Source organism: Eleginops maclovinus, chromosome 8 (assembly GCF_036324505.1).
Source record: "Eleginops maclovinus isolate JMC-PN-2008 ecotype Puerto Natales chromosome 8, JC_Emac_rtc_rv5, whole genome shotgun sequence".
NCBI classification, from domain to species: domain Eukaryota; kingdom Metazoa; phylum Chordata; class Actinopteri; order Perciformes; family Eleginopidae; genus Eleginops; species Eleginops maclovinus.
In genome coordinates, this window is record NC_086356.1 from 1,356,346 (window position 1) to 1,380,886 (window position 24,541).

At 42.6% G+C, this 24,541-nt stretch overlaps 1 protein-coding gene across 3 annotated transcripts; it reads right to left on the minus strand.

The window, feature by feature from the left end:
• Window positions 1-320: 320 nt before the first annotated feature.
• On the minus strand, window positions 321-18,466 carry xrcc4 (X-ray repair complementing defective repair in Chinese hamster cells 4). Of its 3 annotated transcripts, none has more exons than XM_063889854.1 (8): window positions 18,336-18,466; window positions 16,458-16,600; window positions 15,713-15,903; window positions 12,971-13,137; window positions 12,221-12,352; window positions 11,878-12,011; window positions 7,395-7,536; window positions 321-685 (listed from the first exon to the last, which is right to left on the minus strand). In XM_063889854.1, exons 2-8 carry the CDS (start codon window positions 16,597-16,599, stop codon window positions 592-594), a joined length of 1,002 nt encoding a protein of 333 aa, XP_063745924.1. In that variant the 5' UTR covers window position 16,600; window positions 18,336-18,466; the 3' UTR covers window positions 321-591. The 3 variants fall into 3 exon arrangements, with proteins under 3 accessions (XP_063745924.1, XP_063745922.1, XP_063745925.1); XM_063889852.1 differs by having other exon boundaries at window positions 18,292-18,409; XM_063889855.1 differs by lacking the exon at window positions 12,221-12,352 and having other exon boundaries at window positions 18,292-18,410.
• Between the last annotated feature and the right edge of the window lie 6,075 nt (window positions 18,467-24,541).

Consider the following 24,541-nt stretch of genomic DNA (forward strand, 5'->3'; position numbering starts at 1 on the left):
CTCCTGCTGATGTTCAGGTGTATATCAGTATGTAGTGTCTCTCCTTTAAAGAGTCCTCTCCTGCTGATGTTCAGGTGTATATCAGTATGTAGTGTCTCTACTTTAAAGAGTCCTCTCCTGCTGATGTTCAGGTGTATATCAGTATGTAGTGTGATTGGTTAGCTGGTTAGAGAAGTCACGCCCCCTTAGCCTATCAAGTACAATGGTTGGAAGCGCCAGCCAATAGGAGCGCGAGTGTTATAAAGTGATGTCACTATGTTCAGGAAGTAAACAAGGGAGTCCAATGGAGGTGTTTTAAACAAACATAAACAACATTTCAGTTTACAAGACAAACAACACATTCAATGTTTATTGGTTAAAATATTACAAAGACAAGTTTTTAAAAAATGGTAGCAATCCCAATTCATTACGGTTCATGAAGTTAATGGCAAAATGCTTCAAGTTTTCTCCAGTTATTTAAAAACAGATAATTTAATTTGATTTTTGACACTTCATACATAAATCCAGTCTAAAAATAATCCACCTTCACCATCCCATATATCCCAGTGTCCTCTCTGCTCCGTCCTGAGGAGACAGAGAGCAAGTGAACGGTCAGAAGTCTTCAAACAGGTCCTCTACTTCTGCAGCGTCTGTAGGGCGGCGGGGCGGGGGCTGCTTCTTACTGGATCCTGCCGGGGGGTCGGCCCTGTTGACACACACACACACACACACACACACACACACACACACACACAGGTCAGTGGGCTAATGAGGCTGGTTTACAGGAGAGTTTTCATGTTGAGACGGGAAGTGTATCATGTGGCCCATAAGGAACAAGACTAGAAACACATGGGCAGCATTTATACCTGTTTCTGTGTGTGTGTGTGTGTGTGTGTGTGTGTGTGTGTGTGTGTGTGTGTGTGTGTGTGTGTGTGTGTGTGTGTGTGTGTGTGTGTTGTACATGAATATTGTAATCCCGTGTTTGTGATGAACTAAGTGACGCTGTGATGTTTAGGAGTCAGGAAACTAAATGCCAGAGGAGGGAGGAAGGACAAGCGTTGGTAGCAACAACAAAAAAAGGCCAATAAGGATCAAGGAAGGAGTCAGAAGTACTCTATCCTCAGGGTGATGCAGCTTTGAAGGACTTAAATCATTGGTATTAAAGAGAAATGTTGACATTGATGGACAAAAGAGTCAAGAACTCAACAAGTTCAGAAAACAAGAACAGTAAGGTTGCATTGGGTTAATAACCATCTTAAAGCGCTGTAGTTCCTTTATAGCCCAACATTAGCCTCCTTTAGCTTAGCGGTGGAGACGTGAAGTCATGTGACCGTGCTGTAGTTTCTTTATAGCCCAACATTAGCCTCCTTTAGCTTAGCGGTGGAGACGTGAAGTCATGTGACCGTGCTGTAGTTCCTTTATAGCCCAACATTAGCCGCCTTTAGCTTAGCGGTGGAGACGTGAGGTCATGTGACCGTGCTGTAGTTCCTTTATAGCCCAACATTAGCCGCCTTTAGCTTAGCGGTGGAGACGTGAAGTCATGTGACCGTGCTGTAGTTCCTTTATAGCCCAACATTAGCCGCCTTTAGCTTAGCGGTGGAAACGGGAAGTCATGTGACCGTGCTGTAGTTCCTTTATAGCCCAACATTAGCCTCCTTTAGCTTAGCGGTGGAGACGTGAAGTCATGTGACCGTGCTGTAGTTCCTTTATAGCCCAACATTAGCCTCCTTTAGCTTAGCGGTGGAGACGTGAAGTCATGTGACTGCGTTGTAGTTCCTTTAGCCTGAGGACCAAGACCTGGAAACACACCGAGTTACAACTTGATTTTTCAAGAACTCAACAAGTTCAGGAAACAAAACACAAATAAACTAAAGGTTGAATAAAGTAAACAAACGTGTCATAACCTCTCCAGAGACAGGATCGTGCTGTTTTAAACCCTGCATCATGGAGCTCCTCTCACTGACTGATGGAGCTAAATCCCAGATGATTTCAGGACCAAAATACCCCGAGTCTTGAGCCATAAACTGATTTTCCAGAACTCAAAATATTCAGGAAACAATAACATAGAAAAAATAGGAATAAACAAAAACTGGTTATTCAAGAACTAAAGAAGAACAGAAACCATCAACATAAACAAAATAGGAATAAACAAAACACTCAGTTTTTTTCATTACGTCTCATAGAATCATCTCGTCACAAATTGATCTTCGAAGAACTTCAAGACCTTCAGGAAACCAGAACACAAGACCTCTTCCTGAACGGGGAGCAGAGGAGAGGCCCTGAGCTCTCCTTAAATCATTACCAACTGTACGGCAAACTCTGGAACCGGTTAACAGGAAACAAGAGACGTGTTCACTGCCACGGAGGAGGACCACCACAGACCTGAACACATGGCACAGTCAACCCCGGAGAAGTGAGGTTAAGCTCAGGCATCGCGGAGACTGGAGCCCCCCCACGGAGCTGCAGCATGGCTGGTTTCGTAGCTTAAGAAACTAAAAAGAGGATCAGATTGGAAACCAGGAGGATTAGTTTTGTATAAATGCAACACGAGGTAACTCCACTTAAAGGTTCAGCGCACCGACAAAAGACAACATGATTTAGCTTCAGTGGGACGTCCATGCAGTCTTCCTCCTCCACAGTACTTTAGATATTGAATACAATCATCAACTACAGCTCGGTCCAGACACACAATCCCTGTTCGGATACTTGAACTCAGTCCTGATTTAGAGGAGGTGGGATTGCATGTCAAGTCAAATCAAAATGCAATGTAATTCCTCACTTCACAAATAAAACAAAGCCCAACAACTTGGCATTAGCTGCTGTATGACTCTACTGCATTTAAGTCAAGAGGCAAGAGAAAGGAGAGACAAACCCTTCCAATGAAAAACTGGTCCTGATTTAAGGCATTTTATTAAAGGGATAACCACGACTGTAAAAAAACCCTCCCACGGTCAAATTCAAGCAAAACAAATCTACTTTAAATGTGAAGACTGACTATTCTCTAGATGAATCCTGCTTTAATTGTTTCCATATGGGACCAAATGACTTGAAATTCAAATACAGCATTTAATTTACCTCTCTGGACAACTAGGAGACCTTTTCATAGGATATTAGAGCCTTTTTTGTATTTGACTTGAATACTTTAGAGAACAATCAGCAGTTTTTAGTTTTTTTCCAATAGCTTCCACATCACATGACCCAGTTAAACCAAATCAATGCAGTATTGTCTCCACATTGGACCACTCAGACACACCTCTCTCTATTTGATTTGAGAACCGTTTCTTATTTAAAATGAATATTTTACTCTTGTTTTCTTTCAGTAGCTTTATGATCATGTGACCCAGTGACTCCAACCAATGCAGCATTGTATTTACTAAACTAGACAAGTCTTTCAATTGGATTGCCATTATTTCCTGGGACAGAAACACACAAGCAGGATCTTTAATACACGTCACATGTTCTACAAATGTTGCACCATGTTAGAGCGACGCGGCTCCAACAGAACCAGTAAAAACCCTGAGTATAACACGCAGTAAAGCAAGAGGCGTTTCATGTCTTGTAGTGATTATCTGTGATGGCCAGGAGCGACGTTTGATAGTTTACAGAAGGAGTGAGTGGGTGGGTGTGTGTGTGTGTGTGTGTGTGTGTGTGTGTTAGTTTCCTTTCATGGGAAAACTGTTCTAACAGTAAACAAACACTAACAACTCAATGACATTAACCAGCTGTTTAACCCACAGCAGCAGAAGGCCACTTTATAACCCAACTTTAGCCACCTTTAGCTTAGCGGTGGAGACGTGAAGTCATGTGACCGTGCTGTAGTTCCTTTATAGCCCAACATTAGCCTCCTTTAGCTTAGCGGTGGAGACGTGAAGTCATGTGACCGTGCTGTAGTTCCTTTATAGCCCAACATTAGCCTCCTTTAGCTTAGCGGTGGAGACGCGAAGTCATGTGACCGTGCTGTAGTTCCTTTATAGCCCAACATTAGCCACCTTTAGCTTAGCGGTGGAGACGTGAAGTCATGTGACCGTGCTGTAGTTCCTCTATAGCCCAACATTAGCCGCCTTTAGCTTAGCGGTGTTGAGGTGAAGTCATGTGACCGTGCTGTAGTTCCTATATAGCCCAACATTAGCCACCTTTAGCTTAGCGGTGGAGACGTGAAGTCATGTGACCGTGCTGTAGTTCCTCTATAGCCCAACATTAGCCGCCTTTAGCTTAGCGGTGTTGAGGTGAAGTCATGTGACCGTGCTGTAGTTCCTTTATAGCCCAACATTAGCCTCCTTTAGCTTAGCGGTGTTGAGGTGAAGTCATGTGACCGTGCTGTAGTTCCTATATAGCCCAACATTAGCCTCCTTTAGCTTAGCGGTGGAGACGTGAAGTCATGTGACCGTGCTGTAGTTCCTTTATAGCCCAACATTAGCCTCCTTTAGTTTAGCGGTGTTGAGGTGAAGTCATGTGACCGTGCTGTAGTTCCTCTATAGCCCAACATTAGCCGCCTTTAGCTTAGCGGTGGAGACGTGAAGTCATCATTATCTTGCTGAACAAAATGTTTAAATATAATAAACGTTTGTGATTATTTTCTGCAACAATCCTAAATCCCACGAACCAGGGAGATGCTGCCTTCAGGGTTCAACACAGAAATACGTCATCCCTGCACTACTGTATGCAACACGTAAAAGGTGAATGGGTTTAGAGGAAAAACAATAGCTCAGCCCCACTTCACACAAAGGCCTCTGTTCTGCAGCTCAGAGGGAGGCATCGAACCTCCACAGCTGCTGCTTCTGGCTGCTAATACGCTCCAGTAATGGGCACTAGACCTCCTACAGCTGGGGGTGGATTGCACCACCATCTGCACCGGGCACAGCTTACAGTCGCTGGCACTTAGAGGACAGTTCATTCAGCAAACAATGGCGGATTGAGACGAGGAGTCATTTCTAAAACAGCCAAAAGAGAAACTGGCACCCTGGAGATACGGGAGTCAAAGCCGTGGTATTGTGAGGTTATCTGGATTTGCAGCACGATAAAACAGAGAGGGGTGTTGCATAATTGTTTCTTTGAGACTGACTTTGGCTCCCCCAGCTTCTTGTCCTCAGACCTCTCTTCAGACCTGAGAATAACGCCATTCAGCGAAATCCAAGATAATCAAAGAGTTTTCTGCAGGGTTCCAGGTTTTCAGACATCTATCTGTGGGATGCAGATGTCTGAATGGGAGCATTTGCACAGCATACGTCTGTCTTTCACTTGAATTTACGGACATTATACCCCAGATATGACGGCATAATATGCACTTGTAGCTCTGAGTTGAACAGAGCCAGGGTTTCTTTGACAAAACAAACTCCTAATCAGAAATAACTGCATCAAGAAAATGGATATACATTGCCTGTGTTGAAATATAAAAGGGGGCGTCATTTGACTCTTCTAACTATCAGAAATGGATAAACCGAGCCTATTTCTGCCTTATAAGCATATACTAAGAAGGAGTATGGCATAAAGCAACCTGTTGCATCAAGTAAGAGAGGAATAGTGGAACAAATGCACCAACTTCTAAATTCACAAGTATAAAAAGGACTGTCATGATAAAGATCACACACGACCTCTGCTATATTACACATGACTGCAGGTTCTTTGTGCAAAAGGGCTTTAACAGGAAGTATTTCAGGGGAAACCTCTTCACATTATCCAAAAACTGGTCAAACCTATCCCAAAGTCTGCATGGACGAAGTTGAAATATACTTCTATTTTTTGCAGGGATCCTGACGTGAGCACACGAGGGATGTGCCGCAGCCTCCCCATGTTTTCCACTCATCAGAGGAGCCGTGTTTCCACAAAGTCTCTGCTGCCCAGCTGCTCTGCATAAAGCTGCATGTGTTTGTGTGCTCAGAGATAAAACAGATAGAAGAGCTGTTCCTTTAAGCACCAAATAAAAACCACTGAGAGCTGAATCTGATATTCCCTCTCACAGGAATGCGGTGATGAGGCCCTGAAGGTGTGCAGCTGGGCGTCGCCGTGGAAACTCACGCTCTTCTTCTTCTGTCATTAATCGCAGCATCCTCCTTTCTGAGTCAGGGGCTCTGCAGCGTCATCGACTATATTCACCTAATGCTGCTTCTAGCTAGCTCTGTGTGTGTGTGTGTGTGTGTGTGTGCTCCCCCCCCCCTCCTCACATATTTACGGCATTTATTGCGTTTGCAACCAACGGAGGAGATGGAAGTCTCGTGTGTTTTTCTCGTGCAGTTCAAATGAAATTCCCGGGGAAACCTCCGACATGTGGCTCGTCAGGATTGGGAGTGATGACTCGACATAAAGACGGCTTTTACGATGTTTGATCTTCCCATTTAAAAGGGGGAGAGAGAAAGAAAAAGGGAGGAGGTGAAGCTAGAGGAATACAACAAAACAGAAATCAGATTCTGTGTTTTGGTCCTGAAGACGGGAGGTGTGTTTGAACCTCGCCCGGCAACAATAAAGAGCTTTTAAAGACATTAAATGTGTCTGAGTGTTATTTTGGGTCGGAGGTGTCACACCCGGCTGGCTGAGCGAATGGGAGGACGACTGTACGACGAGTTTACGATTCTGCAGAGTTAATAAAGCTCAGAAACCACAGACAGCGTTTCACATGTAGAGCACACGTGATGCTCTGAATCAGCACGTCAAAACGTTCAAATGTTACGGCCAAAGCAGCGCCTGTGATTTTCAGAAGCTTCTCTGTGATTTTGATTCAAAAGAGGCAGAAAAAAGAGATAAAACAACGATTCACAGATTTTTGTAAATGAATGTGGAATTTCTAATGTATAACTCGTGTGCATCAGATTCTTGCAGGATTAAGACAGACATGATAAATAATAAACCTTTATGTGTAAAATGAAAACCAGTCCTGTGCAAAAGGGGATTCCGTTTTAATTTGATTAAGATCTCTTTGAAATGAGACTCTGTGGATTATTCAAATTAAAGAAGTTAATGGAGTTAAACATGTGTTGCTAGGCAGATTAGGCCTTTCACGACACCCAAGGACACAATTTTGTAAAGACTCTAAGATGTTTAAAGCAACAGAACAAAATAGAAACACAAACACGGTTAGCAGACCGGCAGAGGATGAGCGGAGGGAGAGAAATGCACCGAAAAAGCAAAATAAATCCCTCCACAAATACGGGATTTCCACTCACACGTGACTCATTTTACTGCCTTCAGCAACCGATGGGAGGTCAATTGCTGTGTACACAACCACCGCAGATATGACTGATAACTGTTTGTCCCCAGGTAAAAAGGGCTTTAGTCTTTACCAGAGAGTGCTTTTAATTGGACTTTTTACAGCAAGTTTCGTGGAATATTACAATTGAAAGAGGGACAGAAATCTCAGATATCTGCACTGCACCTTTACCAGATGTCCAGATTCTGTTGTGATGCAGAGGTGATTTGTTTACCTCTTTGTTTTCTCTGTCTGGGAGCTCTGGGGGTTTTCTCTCTTCTTCGCCGCGGGGTCCTGGGGCCCGAGGTTACGGAAGCGGCGTTTTCGACACGGTGCCACGTCCGTGATGTCCCTCAGGCTGTCGTCCAGCGGGCTCTCTGAGGGGGACACGATCAGTCAGGCATTGCAGAAAAAAAGGACAACTAAAGTGAGAAAGACGGTATAAATACAAGTGAACTGCACTATGACTGTTTTGCATGAAACGATGCATTAAAATATATTAGTCTCAGTGAGAGGAGATGATTTATGCAAGATTTTAGCTCATTTTGAAGTCCCTGTGCAGGAACACAGCGCAATCAGCACTATCACATTAGTTTTTACAGATGGATCAAATATAGAGCTATAAATCATATAAAACCAGCACACTAACGAGTACAAGTCAAATATTACAATTTATTTCAACATAAACTCAGGCTGGTTGCTCAATGTCCATTTTTTAGGGAGAAAAGAGTGACGTTTTAATCCCAGCTGGAAGATATTTGCATGTTTAACGACCATAAATGAGAAAGCAGATTGTGCAGAGGCCATCCTCCCCCAGCGGGAAGTCAGGAGACTTAAATGTTGGTCAAAAAAAGTCCAAGTGTGTACATCAGGGACGACAGATTTGTCATTAGGCAAAGTGGGAACGCTGTCAAAGTGAGATATAACGACTACGTTGGGCGTTTACTTTGCAGTGTGCACGGCTGCACGAGGATATAAGGAACATGTTCATCACTATGAGCATTAGAAACGGCTTAGGAGGAACATTGTCTTTGCATTAAAACACAAGCAGGGATATTTTCTCTAAATGTAAAGTAGACTCTCATTAGAGCTACAGAATGATTATACAGCTCTCTCAATAAGCTAAGTAACAACAAGTGAGACAAGCTTCATGTGTATTGTGCTCCATTAGCTAAACGCTGCCACTCTTTAAAATCCAGCCTGAAGACTTTTCTTTTTGCTGCAGCTTTTATTAAATGAAGTAAATATTTATATCACTGGACTGTTAGAAGCACTTTTACCCTCGTCTGTCTGCTTTCACTATTACCAAACTTTAACGCCCTTTAAAATCAGAAGCACCTCCTCCAGGAGCATGAGGCTCTTTCCCCATCAGCCACCAGGGAAGACCAAAGAAAAACCAGGAGGAGCGAAATCCCTCAAATACCACTTTTCTTAAATAAAATCCTCCGGTATATCTCTCTGTTTCCCTCTTACACTGGTTTCCTCCCAGTGTTCCCTGTGTCTATGAAGGACTGAGCACAGTGTGTAAAACCTGTCTGTTAAACTCCTTTCAGAGAGCCTTTAAAACCAAACCGTCTGCAGGTGATCCTTTCCTCTTTATCCGGTTGATTCTGTTCTGTCTGCAGCATCGGGACTTAAACCACCAGACTCAGAGACAGGTGCACTCCTCAGGCCAGGAGACTATTAACACCTGAGCTCTGTGAAGTGCTCCATTAGCACTCATCTGTTGTCATCTGCTATTTATTGATCTGAAAACCATATTCCCTTTACATGTATAAAGACTTCTTCTTGTACTTTTATTGTATTTGCATTTACCTCTGTTACTCCTTTTACTATTTGCTGTTGTTGTATTTGTTTTATGTCCGATATATATTGATGTTGCATGGTTGGAGGAGCCTGGGACTCTGTAGTATCTGTACACAGGACAACACAACCGTGGATCTTTATTCTATTTAATGTTCTATATTTAAAAATGCACAAATACTGAAGTTGATGTAAGAAGTTCAGGACATAATGTGCAATGAATAAATATAATACATTAAAATAAATAACGATATTTACATAAACATGAGTTGTGAAAATGAAAATGGGGCATTAACGGGTTTTATACTCAACCATTTAACCGGACAGGTCTTTACGGCATTTCAAAATAAACCATCACATGTTTTGTTTGTGTAAATCTTCCAGTTTAGCCTCTGTCTCCACACACACACACACACACACACACACACACACACACACACACACACACACACACACACACACACACACACACACACACACACACACACACACACACACACACACACACACACACACACACACACACACACACACACACACACACACACACACACACACACACACACACACACACACACACACACACACACACACACACACACACACACACACACCCCCCCTTTTTCTATCTGCTTGCCCTACGTCTGACTCACTGTCGTAGCAACAGAAAAACACAAGTCCTGAGTTTCCCCCTCGTCAGACGGAGAACAGGGACACCTACCAGGACCTGAGTCAGAAAGTGGAAAATCAGGGGTGTGAGCAGCTGTGAGGAGGGAGTGGGGGGGACTCCCCTAAAACCCCTTAAAAACCTGCCCTACAAATATCATTTTTGACTCCAGAAGGAACAGTGTAATGACCAGGAAGTTTCTAAGTGGAAGACATGCTTTGAAATGTCTTCACCTACGATGGTTTTTAATTCAGGAACTCAAAGCTTACCCGCTCTCATAGAGATCACAGGGTTTGATATAACTCTCCAAACAGTTTCAAACAGTATGAAGCGTCTATAGTTTCCCGCCCCTACGTCTAAAATTCTATTTCTAAAACGTAAAGTATCTTTGTAAAGTGCTTATAATGATTATTCATATTATTGTGAACATTACGTTTCCTCCAGACCCAGAACCCGCCCCCCCCCCCCACCGTCTCATCCTAACCTCCCAGTGCCGACTCTCTGAATGAATCCCCCTTCCCTTCTCTCCTAACCCCACTATACTCAGGTTTAAGAAGAAGTGGTTAGGAAAGGACAGAGGCCTCAAACACTTCCCTCCACTCTAATCACCTGGTCCTCTGGGAGTGAGTCTGGTGAGGGGGGAGTGAGGCGGGTGAGGGGGGGGTGAGGCGGGTGCTGCTGTGTTTTGAGGTGTTATGGGATGGAGGCTCCACCACTCTGCATTACATAACTCCTCAATGATGTCATCCTTCGTTTCTGGGCTCCAAACACACATCTACCCCGACTCCCAGAACTCCAAAACCAAGCTGTTTTTGACACCTTTGAACCGACCATGGGAAAAATAACATTTACCATCATCTGCACTGGGCCCCAGTATGCCTGTGACAGACACTCAGTCCTTTCCTGCGTATTTAGTGATGTCATGGTTAGTTTTTCGGGCAAGGAAAACACCCAAATAGTATCAAATGTCTCCCCCGGCTTTTTTTAAGGAGGCCCTGTTCTGCTGTCTGTGGTGTTCCCTCTCCTGCTGTGTGTTCTGTAGGTTTTAGTGCATGTCAATGGACTGCAAAGGCTAAAATCCCTGTAAAAAATAAAGAGCTTTTTGAACATTAAAGCATGGACACATGACACGGTAACGCCATTTAATACTATGAACATGAGCAAGGGGCTAAGGGGGCGGGACATCTCTAAGCGGTGGACCAATCACAATAGAGCATAGCTGTGAATGACGAATGATGATGAACAAAAAGTACAGAAATATATACATTTGTCATTTGTATTACTCTAAATGGCCTTTGGTTATTTTAATTTAGCTAATATGTTTAAACATCTACAGCAGGGGTGTCCAAACTACGGCCCGGGGGCCAAATGTGGCCCGCAGGCCTTTGTGAATCGGCCCTCAGAGAATTCTAAAAGTATAATGAATACGGCCCACAAATTAAACTTCTGCTGGTCTTATACTGTACTTCTTAAATATGTTAATGAGCCCAATTTAAAATAAATTCAGTCATTTAGAATTTTAAACATTCTCTAACAAATCTGAGTTGATTTAAAAACAGTAACTTCTTTCTATAACCAGCTGGAGATGCAGCCTTCATATTTCCTCTCATTCTCAGCAATCAGAGGCTTCTGTTTTAAGGGATGAGCTGCAACAGAATAAATGAACCCTAAAGACAGACGGGATGTAGGCTGTTCTTTCTGAAAGCGTTTTGAAGTATCGCACATTATTCCCCTACATTTGATTTGTTTTGCTAACTCATAACTTAACTTTTGAGGCAGTGTTCACCTCTATAAAAGCCCCAGCTGTCCGTATATTTTTCTGTAAATGGCCCTCGGTGAAAAAAGTTTGGACAGCCCTGATCTACACATCTAAATTATATTCTAAACGTGTTATTTTTATATACTCATTCTCTCAAGTGCTTATAATTACATACTTTGATTTAGTTTTTAGGTTTAATATACCACATTTTATACACGACATATACAAGTGTAATTATATATCAAATTCAATTTAAATAGTAAAACATTTCTTTTAAACTAAACAAACTAATATATATATTTTTAAATAATAATGATAATACTAATCTTTCCCAAAAATAAAGTAGAATGATGAGTTTCCTTAGTGCTCGTCATCAGAGTGAGATCTCCACTAAAGCTCTTTTCTTTGACAGATAGAGAGGAAGTCGTTTTCTCTGATGATTCATATTTCAGGGTTAATGGAGGTCTGACTGGAGGTCATGTGACTCACCACGAGTGGATGAGGTGGAGGGTGGAGTCATTTTCACTTCCTGCTGCTCTTCTTCATCTGTGCTTCCTCCGTATACATCCTCCTCCTCTTCCTCATCTGCTGATTTCACTGGATCCGGTTTTTTCTGTCCCTTACTGAAACAGAGAAATATAAACACCCAAAAACATTCAGTGAAAATAAAACACCAATCAAATTGAAGCAGTTTGTTAGAAACTAGATTTCTCTCACTGTCCCCTCAGGGCTTCCGTAGGAGAAGCAGCTGAAGCGTGGGTCGCAGAGTAAAGGTGTTCTTCAGAGAGCGGGGGGGGCGGGTTGACCAGGAGGTAAACAATGATCAGCGTACCTGTCGTCCTGCAGGTGTGTGACTGCTTCCTGCAGACTGCGGATCTTTGCTTTCTTCTCATTCAGCACCAAAACAAAGCGGGAGTACAGCTCTGCCTCCAGGGCCTCCTTACCACCCGCGTAGCGCTTCAGTCTGAACACACACACACACACACACACACACACACACACACACACACACACACACACACACACACACACACACACACACACACACACACACACACACACACACACACACACACACACACACACACACACAGTCAGAAATCTCCTTTTACATGAACAATAAAGCAGTTCTTGTCTTTAAAGACCCTATTATACTTCTGGTGTGTTCCATGGGGGGGGGGGCAAAGTGGTTAGGGGCTTGGCCTGGGAACTGAAAGGTCCAATGAAGTGAATGCAGAATTCTTGAATTTCCACACTGGGATTCATGAAAGTACATCTTTCTTTCTATAGGTGATATAGTGCATGTAAATGGTCTGCAAAAGCTAAAATCCTGTGTTCCCTCCAGAGGAAGTTTCAAAATATTATAGATTTTTTTCAAATGTATTTTCGAAATCTTCCAAGTCTTTTATTTCTATTTTCATTATTTATATATTTTTCCAAACAGTCTGGAATATTCCATCTTTTTTCTAAATATTCAATATTTTTCTTTTAAAATATTTTTAGATTTTCTTTTTTTTTTCAAAATATTCCAAAATGTTTTCCAATTATTTTATTTTGGAATAAAACCTCCTATTGTATTTACTCTGCAGAGATGCGCCGGTGTTCTCCCCTCAGCCCGAGGTTCTCCTGCTGCAGGTTCTGGTTCTCCTGCTGCAGGGTGTTCCCTCTCTGCAGGCTGTGGGTCAGTAACTCTCTCAGCGCCTCTGCCGGATCCGGGTCGGCCTTCAGCACCACAGAACCCAGCCTGAACTGAGAGAAGGGAGAGAAAAGGTTTTTTAAAAAAGCTCTTTCTGTTTCTCACACTGCCTGAGCTGCAGCACCAGTGTGCTCGCCCGTGATTGGTCAACCGCTTGATATGTCCCGCCCCCTTAGCCTATACCGTACAATGTGTTTGAACGCTATAGCCAACAGGAGCGCGAGTGTTCCATCCAGTGATGTCACTATGTTACGGATGTAAACAAAGGAGTGCTATTGGGTTGTTTCAGGCTGGGGGGGGGGCTCTTTAAACTGAACAGGTCTGCTCTGTTCTGGTTTAAAATCTCCAACCTGGTCACCATCACACTTAGATCTCTCTCTGACGCGCTGACACACAGATAGGAAGCTCTCGCACTGACCCCTCGGACCATCAGATCCCTAAATAAATGACCTTTTAGGGGGGGGGGGGCATCTCGACAGTACAGTGGATAACAGAACACATTTCAGTTTGTAATTGCTCAGAAAGTTAGTCTCATTCTGTCTTTTCTCCCACTTCATTTCTTCAACACCTTCTCTCTTTAAGTCTGCTTATTTATTTTGTCTGATTTGTGCCAGCTCTTACTTCACCACCTCTCAGAGAAACTGAAACTCTGCCGGAAATGGAAATAGGTCTTTTGAGCCCGGCTAGCAAACACGTCCCGGTGCTGCCTCATCGTTTTGACTCAGTCCGCATTACGCTGAGAACCAGAAACTAAAGCACAAGGCTGACTGCTCACAGTGGATGTTGAATTAACAGGTCGGAGCTTCATTTTGGTGATGGAAACTCAAACCACACCCAACCAGTGATTACCAAAGAATAATCCCTGATAATTTCATATTTAAAAAAGGTAAAAAACACATTTTGATGAAAAAACGTCCACAAAAAAAAGAGATTTCCAGATTTTTCCTGTTTTCAAATCACATTAAGGTGAATATGTTTGGGTTTTACACTAACAACCAGGCCTTTAAGAAACTGGGATGATCATTGTTACAGCTTTAACCCACAATAAAACCAAACGGGTCCTTTTTGAGCTGAAAGTCCTCAGAGAGCATGCCGACAACATGCATCACACACACATACACACATGTCTGGTATGCTAACACTGCAGATAACAGCTGTATGTGTGTGTGTGTGTGTGTGTGTGTATGTATGTATGTATGTGTGTGTGTTGCAGCTGGAAGAGAAGCAGCGATTAGAGGGGGGTACGACCATGCATTAGACTGAAACCTTTCATCATGACTCATAACTGTACGACAGATGAATTACTGCTTTGTGAATTTTCAAGTTGAGCAACCGATGACAACACAAACATTCCCCAGTCTGGGATTTTAATAAAGTCTCTTATTTCACTTTTTTTGTCCATTTCTCAGATATTTTCCACATATTTTTGAGACTTTCTTTTTTTCGCCACCTGGTCATGAGAGGGACTGTGCAGGGAATAAGGTTTTGAACTGAAGGACTTCTGCAGTCGCCGGGGATTGACCTTCTTCATGATAGATATAAAGACTTGCAGACCATTTACATGCACTAAAACCTATAGAACTACAGTAAGAGGGAACCCCACAGAGAGCACAATAGGGACTCTTTAAGGTAAAATGTTTGCTCTTTGGTCTCCTGGCATACACTCGTAAGTTCACTAAATATTCAATTAAGCTACTAACTGCGCTCCGGTTGGTCCATTAGCTAATTATGAAAAATGTTTAGTCCCCCTAAATACCTATAATGTCCTGATTTGTCCAGAACCAGACGTCTAAAACCCAAGAAACTCAGTTGGCCGTCACAAAAGGAGCATAACAATCAGTAAGGTGTTGGAGTCCGTCCTTAGCTAAGTTATGATGATACAAGCGAAACATTGAATGCCTTATTATACGCATTATTTACTACACGATCAATCAATCAAGACTCCAACCGTAAATGTTTGATTGATTTGAAACCTGCACATCTCTCAGATAACATAAGAGGAGCGTTATTAAATCTCAAACTGGGAAAGGTTTGCATTGCAGCAGCATGAACATAACTAGAAATGAAAAGAGTAGAAATAAACTCTTCTAAAAACATACAAACATCTCAGAATAGAGACAGCAATATTCCAGCATTAGAGGGTGAAACATAACATATACAGCCGAGTGGAATATTCAATTAAATAAAAGGACTGCAGCCTTGTCTTCCAGCCTTGAAGTGCGTACAATTCCCATTTCAGATCCAAAGCACCTGAGTCCTTCTACGTATTATTGCCTTAGGTCAGTTATCTTTACGGCAGGGTATTGGTGATGCAACGACTCTGAAACAACACGCTCACCACCGGACTCGGACAGGAGAGCAAAACAAGCTTTTTTCCCTGGAGCTCTTCAAACACGCAGCTCAGATTAACGCCGCGCTGACGTCATGTGACACGTCAACAACTCTGTAGTCATCAATCAGCTGACATTTGACCTTTTGAATGCATATATGCAACGCAATAGAAATCTCTTCGGCCTGCGCTAACCACAGACCTTATATTGGGTTAAACACATCCAGAAACCATCCAATGCTGACTCATTCCCGGCTTTTAGGACTCATTCCTTGTTGAGGAGAGTGTGTGAGACTCACCGAGATGTCCTTCTGAACCTTCTCGTACGCCAGCGTGAGGACGGTGCTGTGGTCGGGAGGCGACGGCGTCAGATTGAAGCTGTACGTGACGTAGCACTCGGTGTCGGTCAGCGCCTGACGGATGTCCTGAACGTACCGGTCCATCTGCATCTCCAGCTCCTCCGCCTCTGCACACACCGCCGCCTCGCTCACTGTGGAGAACACGGAGGAGGAAGAAACTGAAACAACCTGAGGAAGTGAAGTGTGGGAAACTGGAATGGAAAGAACATGACTACAATTTTTTGGGGGAGATATTCGAAAAATAGCAGACCTCTAGATTCCTCAAATTGACCAATCAGAATCAAGTATTCGACTCAGCTGGGTAAAATATTTTGTAGATGCCATTTCTCCCATACTAAATAGAACCATAGACCTAAAGGTGCGCACAGGTGGGACTCGAACCTCCAACCCTTTGAGCTGCCAAGGCGTCAAGTAACGGGAAGTCTGAATACCTGCAGCTTCAGGCCGTTGGAGGTTTGATAAAACTTTTCCAGTGAGTAAAGCTGCAGCTGAAGAGGTCAACGACGCTCCAAAGTGTTCCCAGGTGAGGTCAGAAAGGTGTGTGTGTATGTGTGTGTGTGTGTGTGTGTGTGTGTGTGTGTGTGTGTGTGTGTGTGTGTGTGTGTGTGTGTGTGTGTGTGTGTGTGTGGAAACTAAAGGAGAGGTCAGTCGAGGTGAGATGTTTTGTTTTTTTTTCGTTTTTTACCGTCTCCTCTCCAGGCGTCCTGTCCGTCAGTCAGCAGCACCTGGAAGCCGGCCGCTAAACCCCGCCCCTTCCAGGTCACCCGCAGGAAGTAAGCGGCGCCAGGCTCAGACGGGACGCGAACCTCGCGCACCGACACGTGCATCCTGAAGACACACACACACACACACACACACACACACACACACACACACACACACACACACACACACACACACACACACACACACACACACACACACATTAAGAGGGTTTTTTTAGTGGTTTAAAATTCATAAAATAGATTGAGGATAACACTCCCGTAGATTTGACAGGACGACAGATCACCTTTGATTCTATGTGGAAACCTTTTCATGCATTTAATGGAAAATCAGGATATTTCTGAAGCATTGAACAGTAAGTACAAGAGGTGGTGTTGTACAGAAATGTGCACATTATACAAAGGTTCACATTATTATTAATCAACAGGTTGCATGTGCATGTCACTTTGTGTGGAAAGTGGTGCAGAAATGTTAAAGGGCCTTCAACGTACACACTTTTAGAGCAAAGTGATGTAGAGTATATACTAAACTAGACTGGACGGAAGAAACTATGTAAAGAAATATTTCGGGTTATAATTACTGGTGCAAGCTTTCTTTACACAACATTTTTGACAAATTATACTCGACTTCGACTTCACTGTACACACCGCTCCCACCGGGTTGTGTAATTGTTAAACATGGGTTCTGCGTCGGGTCGTGTAATGACCCAAGTGAAAATGATTAGTCACGCTCGGTGCACCGTGTCATCAGAGGTGTGAGAGCACTGTAATGCCGAGACACACAGCCTCTTATTAGCTGAGAGTGTGCAGGGAAACCTCAGTTAGCGCTGTGCTAATGACCGGCCACAGCAGCATGCTCACACACACACACACACACACACACACACACACACACACACACACACACACACACACACACACACACACACACACACACACACACACACACTTCATCTTTCATCTTTAACTACATCCTACAGCAACACCTGCTTCAGCACTAAATATATGCAGAGACATTTAAAGACACTGTTCTCTGCCTCTGTCTCTCTTTCATTGGATAATAACAGGATATTAAAACATGGAGCCGGACTCTCTCTCTCTGTGTGTGTGTGTGTGTGTGTGTGTGTGTGTGTGTGTGTGTGTGTGTGTGTGTGTCTAACACCTTCAGGAATTACTCAGGTTTGATTCTGCATGCTTTCATGATCCTGAGAGGAAGAATCCAAACCTGAAAACTGACATCTGTTCAGAGAGGAACATCTCGAAAACTAACACAATGGATAGAAAATAGAGAGACAGAAATAAAGGAGGGAGGAAAGGAGGGAGGAAAGGAAAGAAGGAAGGAAGGGACGATAGCAAACCAACGGGAAGGAATAAAGGAAGGAAAGGATTTAAGAAAAGAAGGGAAAGGAGAAAGGAGACAGAAGAAAGGACGAGAGGAAGGACAGAAAGGAAAGTAATAAGGGAGGAGACGAAGAGAGATAGGAAGGAAGAAGGAAAGGTAAGAAGGAAGGGTTTATCAGTCCAAGAATCACATTCAGAATCATGTAAAATAGTGCTGCAACAGTTCCACTTTATATACATGTTGCTGAGGCTTTAACTAAAGCCCGGTCTGAGTGAATTGTAGTTGAGTATTTCTATAGTGTTGTGTAAGTACTTTTTGTTAGGTAAGTTATACTTCTCCCTCTCCTACAGAAGGAATGCTAGCTAGCAGCTAACCGCTAACTGTTTGTAAACAAAGGCTCTGAAACAACGACGCGCTGGGAATGAAAGCGTAGAAGAAGACAGACTCGGTCCCACCTGCAGCAACATCTGGACAGGGACCTGTGATCTGTTGCTCTCACCTGAAGCCTCTCCGGCACGGTTTGTTTTGAGTAAAGAAAGAGCTGCGGCCACCGGTCCTGATTACACATCCATGGCGACCATACGGTATTATGCTACGTCATCATCCAGCGACACACAGACACAGCTGAACAGCTGATTGAAAAGCACATGGAGGGACCGGGCTGCTACACAACAATATATAATAATAACACTTATAATATTAATAGTAATAATAATAATAATAATAATAATAATAATAATAATACAATCATTTAAATAATAATAAACAAGAAAGATAATTATAGAAAAATAACAATACATTTTGAAATTTAAAATAATAATAAAGATAAAAGTAATACAATAATAATATTAATAAAATTGGATTATTTGTATACTAACAACAAAATAATAATACAATAGAAAAATATAAATACAATAACAATAAATAAATACAAATATTTTTAATAATAATAATCAAATAATGCAATAAAAAATATAATAATAGTGATGATAATAATTATAATAAAATAATAATAATATTCTGATAACAATTACATTTAGGAATCTTTTTACCCACAGCTTCTCTCGGATGAGAAGAAGCACTTTAAAGTTATCTTTCATCCCTCATCGCGATGGTTTGGTTTCCTCATCACAGAGGCTAGGGAAGCAAACAGCAGAGAGGAAATGAAGTATTAATGGGATTACTCCAAGATCTACAAACAGAGACTTTCTCCAGGAAAAACGGAGCATTTAAACACAGAGAGTTACCTGAGATTATTCTGGCTGTGTTTTCTACCCTGAAGAGGTGGAAGCTACTGAGAAAGAAAAACAGTAATCAACTTTTCTTTGTTGTTTTGTTTGCTTAAAGGTTTTAGTTGATCCCTTCCTGTTTATCTTTTAGTTTTTCTCATCATGTCGATTTTTAATTTATCACAGGATGTCCATCAGAAACTACTAAACAGTGTCTGATGTTGATTTAAGGCTCAAAAGCAGGAGAGGACTCTTTAAAGTAGAGACACTACATACTGATATACACCTGAACATCAGCAGGAGAGGACTCTTTAAAGTAGAGACTCTACATACTGATATACACCTGAACATCAGCAGGAGAGGACTCTTTAAAGTAGAGACTCTACATACTGATATACACCTGAACATCAGCAGGAGAGGACTCTTTAAAGTAGAGACTCTACATACTGATATACACCTGAACATCAGCAGGAGAGGACTCTTTAAAGTAGAGACACTACATACTGATATACACCTGAACATCAGCAGGAGAGGACTCTTTAAAGTAGAGACACTACATACTGATATACACCTGAACATCAGCAGGAGAGGACTCTTTAAAGTAGAGACTCTACATACTGATATACACCTGAACATCAGCAGGAGAGGACTCTTTAAAGTAGAGACACTACATACTGATATACACCTGAACATCAGCAGGAGAGGACTCTTTAAAGTAGAGACACTACATACTGATATACACCTGAACATCAGCAGGAGAGGACTCTTTAAAGTAGAGACTCTACATACTGATATACACCTGAACATCAGCAGGAGAGGACTCTTTAGAGTAGTACTCAATGCTTTCCTACAGAGCATGTTTTAGCGTCTGTGTTTAATTAGCTTTGATAAACTGTCAGTCGTCCATCCTGCCCACCGGCCTTTATAATCTTCCTTCAATCACACAATCTGTCTTCCAGACGTCTGAGTAAACAAGTCTCTGCTTGTGTTTCTGTTTTAATTGTTCGGTTTGTTGCTATAATGTTGGAGAGAGCACGGCCTCGGAACAGATTGTTAGACTTGGCTTTACATCTGATTGTAACGTGCAACATCTCTGTGAAACAAAGCTCTTTTCTCTGGTGCTCTTCACTAATGTAGGTGCTGGACTCATGTCAAACTGCTTTGGTATTCCTGGAAATGTTCTTTATATTGGATGAGAGGAGCTTTGTTACTCAAGATGTGATTCGCTTCTGCTTTATAATTTCTCTGGTTTTTCTCAAGCCAGATATACTGAACGTGCTACAAAAGGGGATCAAAGTTACCAGATAGATACACTGAATAAACACAAAGACACAAGAAATGACACAAAGAGATAGAAAATGACTTCAGAGAGACACAAATTGAGTATTAAGACACACGAAACACCAGAACGTGACTTAAAATGACCTCATAGAGACACATCAAGTCAACTAAAAGGTGCAAAACAACGACAAAGAGACGCAGAATGACTTCAAACAGAGAAAACCATTGTCCCGTCGCTGGATAATAACCAGTCAGACAACAGAGAGACATTGATACGATGGCTAACATGATTCTGAATAAAGGGGTTATTCACAGCGATCCAGCCCTGCTGATAGAGAAGGTCAACATCTCTTTGGGTCATTTATTTAGTCTGGCACAAGGAGGGTGTGATTCTGGACTGTGGTGGGAGTCCAATGGGAACAGTGGGTTTGGCATTTCTTTAAGATACGATAACATTGAACCTCAGCTGTCCTCCAGATCTCAGCTACAAACTGTTGACAGGATGTCTTTAAAGGAACTCAAACGAATACAAAGGGGAAATTCTGTGCATTAGCTCAAGTTTTAACATCCAACTGCATTACATTTTACATTTCATCACATTTAGCTGACCCTTTTATCCAAAGGGACCTACAAGAAGTGCAAAACCCAGACAATGTAACTCTGAACATCGAGGAAAGGTCACATGTATTCACTTCAAACCAGTCCTACCATTATAAGAGCTGGTGGGTCAGTTTTAAGGCCTAAGCTTTATTGTTTGAAAGAGACATGCGTGGTAGGATGGGATATCTAGATAAATGAGATCTTGTAATGAGCTGGGAAATCTGATTTTGAACTATATTCCACCAGGACCAGGACATGTTGTTACAAAATAAACCAGAAATGCTCAAAAGTTTTCTGATTTTACCATAAAAATGTAAGAAAAACCCTCTGAGACACGCCTCAAAATCATTTTCAAGAGTCTTTGAAGGATGTACCGTCTAAAAACAAGAGCCTTTATCTCCCTGCATCGTTCCTCGTAGGTTCTACCAAGCTTTGGGGTTTCTTTAAAGTCAAGCACCAACCTTAGGGCCACCAGGAGGCGATTGAAGCCAAATATTGTCCATTTTTATAGAAGTCTATGAAAAAATGACCCTATTTTAACATGCTCTCAGTAAATATCTAATAGTTTCAGACAGGTTGATGGTCTCACATGCTGGTTTAAAGTCCCCTTTGAAAGGAAAACCCGATGGCAACAGCTCGAGACAAAGACTGTGACGGCCAAAGATCAAAGAGGATGAAAATGCCAAACTTCTTAATGTTTGTCGAAAAACCAATGGTTGACGTCACGCTGACTGGGTCCTCTTCTTACAGTGGGGCAAAAAAGTATTTAGTCAGCCACCAATTGTGCAAGTTCTCCCATATAAAAAGATGAGAGAGGCCTGTAATTTTTATCATAGGTATACCTCAACTATGAGAGACAGAATGAGAAAAAACAATCCAGGAAATCACATTGTAGGATTTTTAATGAATTAATTGGTCAATTCCTCTGTAAAATAAGTATTTGGTCACCTACAAACAAGCAAGATTTCTGGCTCTCACAGACCTGTAACTTCTTCTTTAAGAGGCTCCTCTGTCCTCCACTCGTTACCTGTACTAATGGCACCTTTTTGAACTCGTTATCAGTATAAAAGACACCTGTCCACAACCTCAAACAGTCATACTCCAAACTCCACTATGGCCAAGACCAAAGAGCTGTCAAAGGAGACCAGAGACAAAATTGTAGACCTGCACCAGGCTGGAAAAACTGAATGTGCAATAGGTAAGCAGCTTGGTGTGAAGAAATCAACTGTGGGAGCAATTATTAGAAAATGGAAGACATACAAGACCACTGCTAATCTCCCTCCATCTGGGGCTCCACGCAAGATCTCACCCCGTGGGGTCAAAATGATCACAAGAACGGTGAGCAAAAATCCCAGAACCACACGGGGGGACCTAGTGAATGACCTGCAGAGAGCTGGGACCAAAGTAACAGAGGCTACCATCAGTAACACACTACGCCGCCAGGGACTTAAATCCTGCAGTTCCAGACGTGTCCCCCTGCTTAAGCCAGTGCGTGTCCAGGCCCGTCTGAAGTTTGCTAGAGGGCATTTGGATGATCCAGAAGAGGATTGGGAGAATGTCATATGGTCAGATGAAACCAAAATAGAACTTTTTGGTAAAAACTCAACTCGTCGTGTTTGGAGGAGAAAGAATGCAGAGTTGCATCCAAAGAACACCATACCTACTGTGAAGCATGGGGGTGGAAACATCATGCTTTGGGGCTGTTTTTCTGCAAAGGGACCAGGACGACTGATCCGTGTAAAGGAAAGAATGAATGGGGCCATGTATCGTGAGATTTTGAGTGAAAACCTCCTTCCATCAGCAAGGGCACTGAAGATGAAGCGTGGCTGGGTCTTTCAGCATGACAATGATCCCAAACACACCGCCAGGGCAACGAAGGAGTGGCTTCGTAAGAAGCATTTCAAGGTCCTGGAGTGGCCTAGCCAGTCTCCAGATCTCAACCCCATAGAAAATCTTTGGAGGGAGTTGAAAGTCCGTGTTGCCCAGCCACAGCCCCAAAACATCACTGCTTTAGAGGAGATCTGCATGGAGGAATGGGCCAAAATACCAGCAACAGTGTGGAAACCTTGTGAAGACTTACAGAAAACGTTTGACCTCTGTCATTGCCAACAAAGGGTATAAAACAAAGTATTGAGATGAACTTTTGTTATTGACCAAATACTTATTTTCCACAATCATTTGAAAATAAATTCATTAAAAATCAGACAATGTGATTTCCTGGATTTTTTTTCTCATTCTGTCTCTCATAGTTGAGGTATACCTATGATGAAAATTACAGGCCTCTCTCATCTTTTTAAATGGGAGAACTTGCACAATTGGTGACTGACTAAATACTTTTTTGCCCCACTGTATATGCTGTCCACGGTTAACATATGTCTGATCATCAGCCTGTTCTGTTCCAGTTTCCCTTTTGTTTGGCAACAAGTAAAGAAACCATCACTAAAAATGAAACTTATTTTCTCACTGAGAAATAAGATGACTGAAAGAATGGAAACCCAAGCTGAGAAGCCAAAAGGTTTCCCTCCCTCTCTCATCCATGGCATGGAATGACAGTAAGTTACTCCAACAGCTGTTTAATGAGAAAGAGACTCTGACGGTACAGCGGACCCACCCCGAGCTTTTTTAGACCTTCCTGATGTCCGATGTCACATAAACAGAGACATGTTTCCCGGCGGCCCCTGGCTTCCCCGGAGGGCCTTATTATTCACCATACCCTCGTCACAGATCCACACGGGGCCTTCAGCTTCTCTGTCATTAACTCTTCACTTTCATCTCCTCCTCTTCACCACTCAGGGATCCTTCCTTTGAGCACTTTGGGCTAAGATCCTGCAGTAATGACTTCCAGCTCAATGTTGAGGTAACAAGCGTTTCCTGGAAGTGTGCGCCTGAGGAGAGCTGCTGACTGAAAGCTCCTTCACACTCCCGTCCTGTTCTGGATTCCTCTGTTTGTTGGCTCTTTCTCTTTCAGACATTCGAAGGTGTTTGTTTTGTAAATATTTCGTGCAGCTTTAAGACCTTAGAGTAAATTATACAAGTGTTCAGTGTGTACCTGCTCAGGGACTGCAGATAGAGAACATGTACTTTTAGCTTTAATCTGGCATCTCTTCTCGGTGAGATTTGCTTGACTGGTTTGAAGCTAACCATCGGCACAGAAGCTTTCATACACTCAGGTTTCCATTAGAGTCCAGTACAGTCATTTTAAATGGGGGGGGGGGGGGGGGGTAGGCTCAAGGCAATTAACCCGTGATGTTACTGTGAAGTTTTGCTACATAAGCAACCTCTTCCAGTTAAACAGTTACACAATGCAGTCCATAAAGGTAGAAGTTCATTAGGGCTGGCCTACTTTCCAGAGCGGGGGCCACAGAGAGGGGCAGAAAGTGGGCTCTGGTAACATGGAGGGGATTATGGGTATTTACTGTTAAAAGGGCTGCTTCCAGTGGGTCCAGAAGCTCTAGCATTGACGGACCTATCTGAACCAACAACAGAAAGATTCAGTCCCACTGAGGGGACGCTTCCTGTGTCTGAGATATTGGATTAAGCAACACTTTGTGATGGAAAACTGAAGCCAGCTGCAACTGCAGCTACAGAGTCAAAC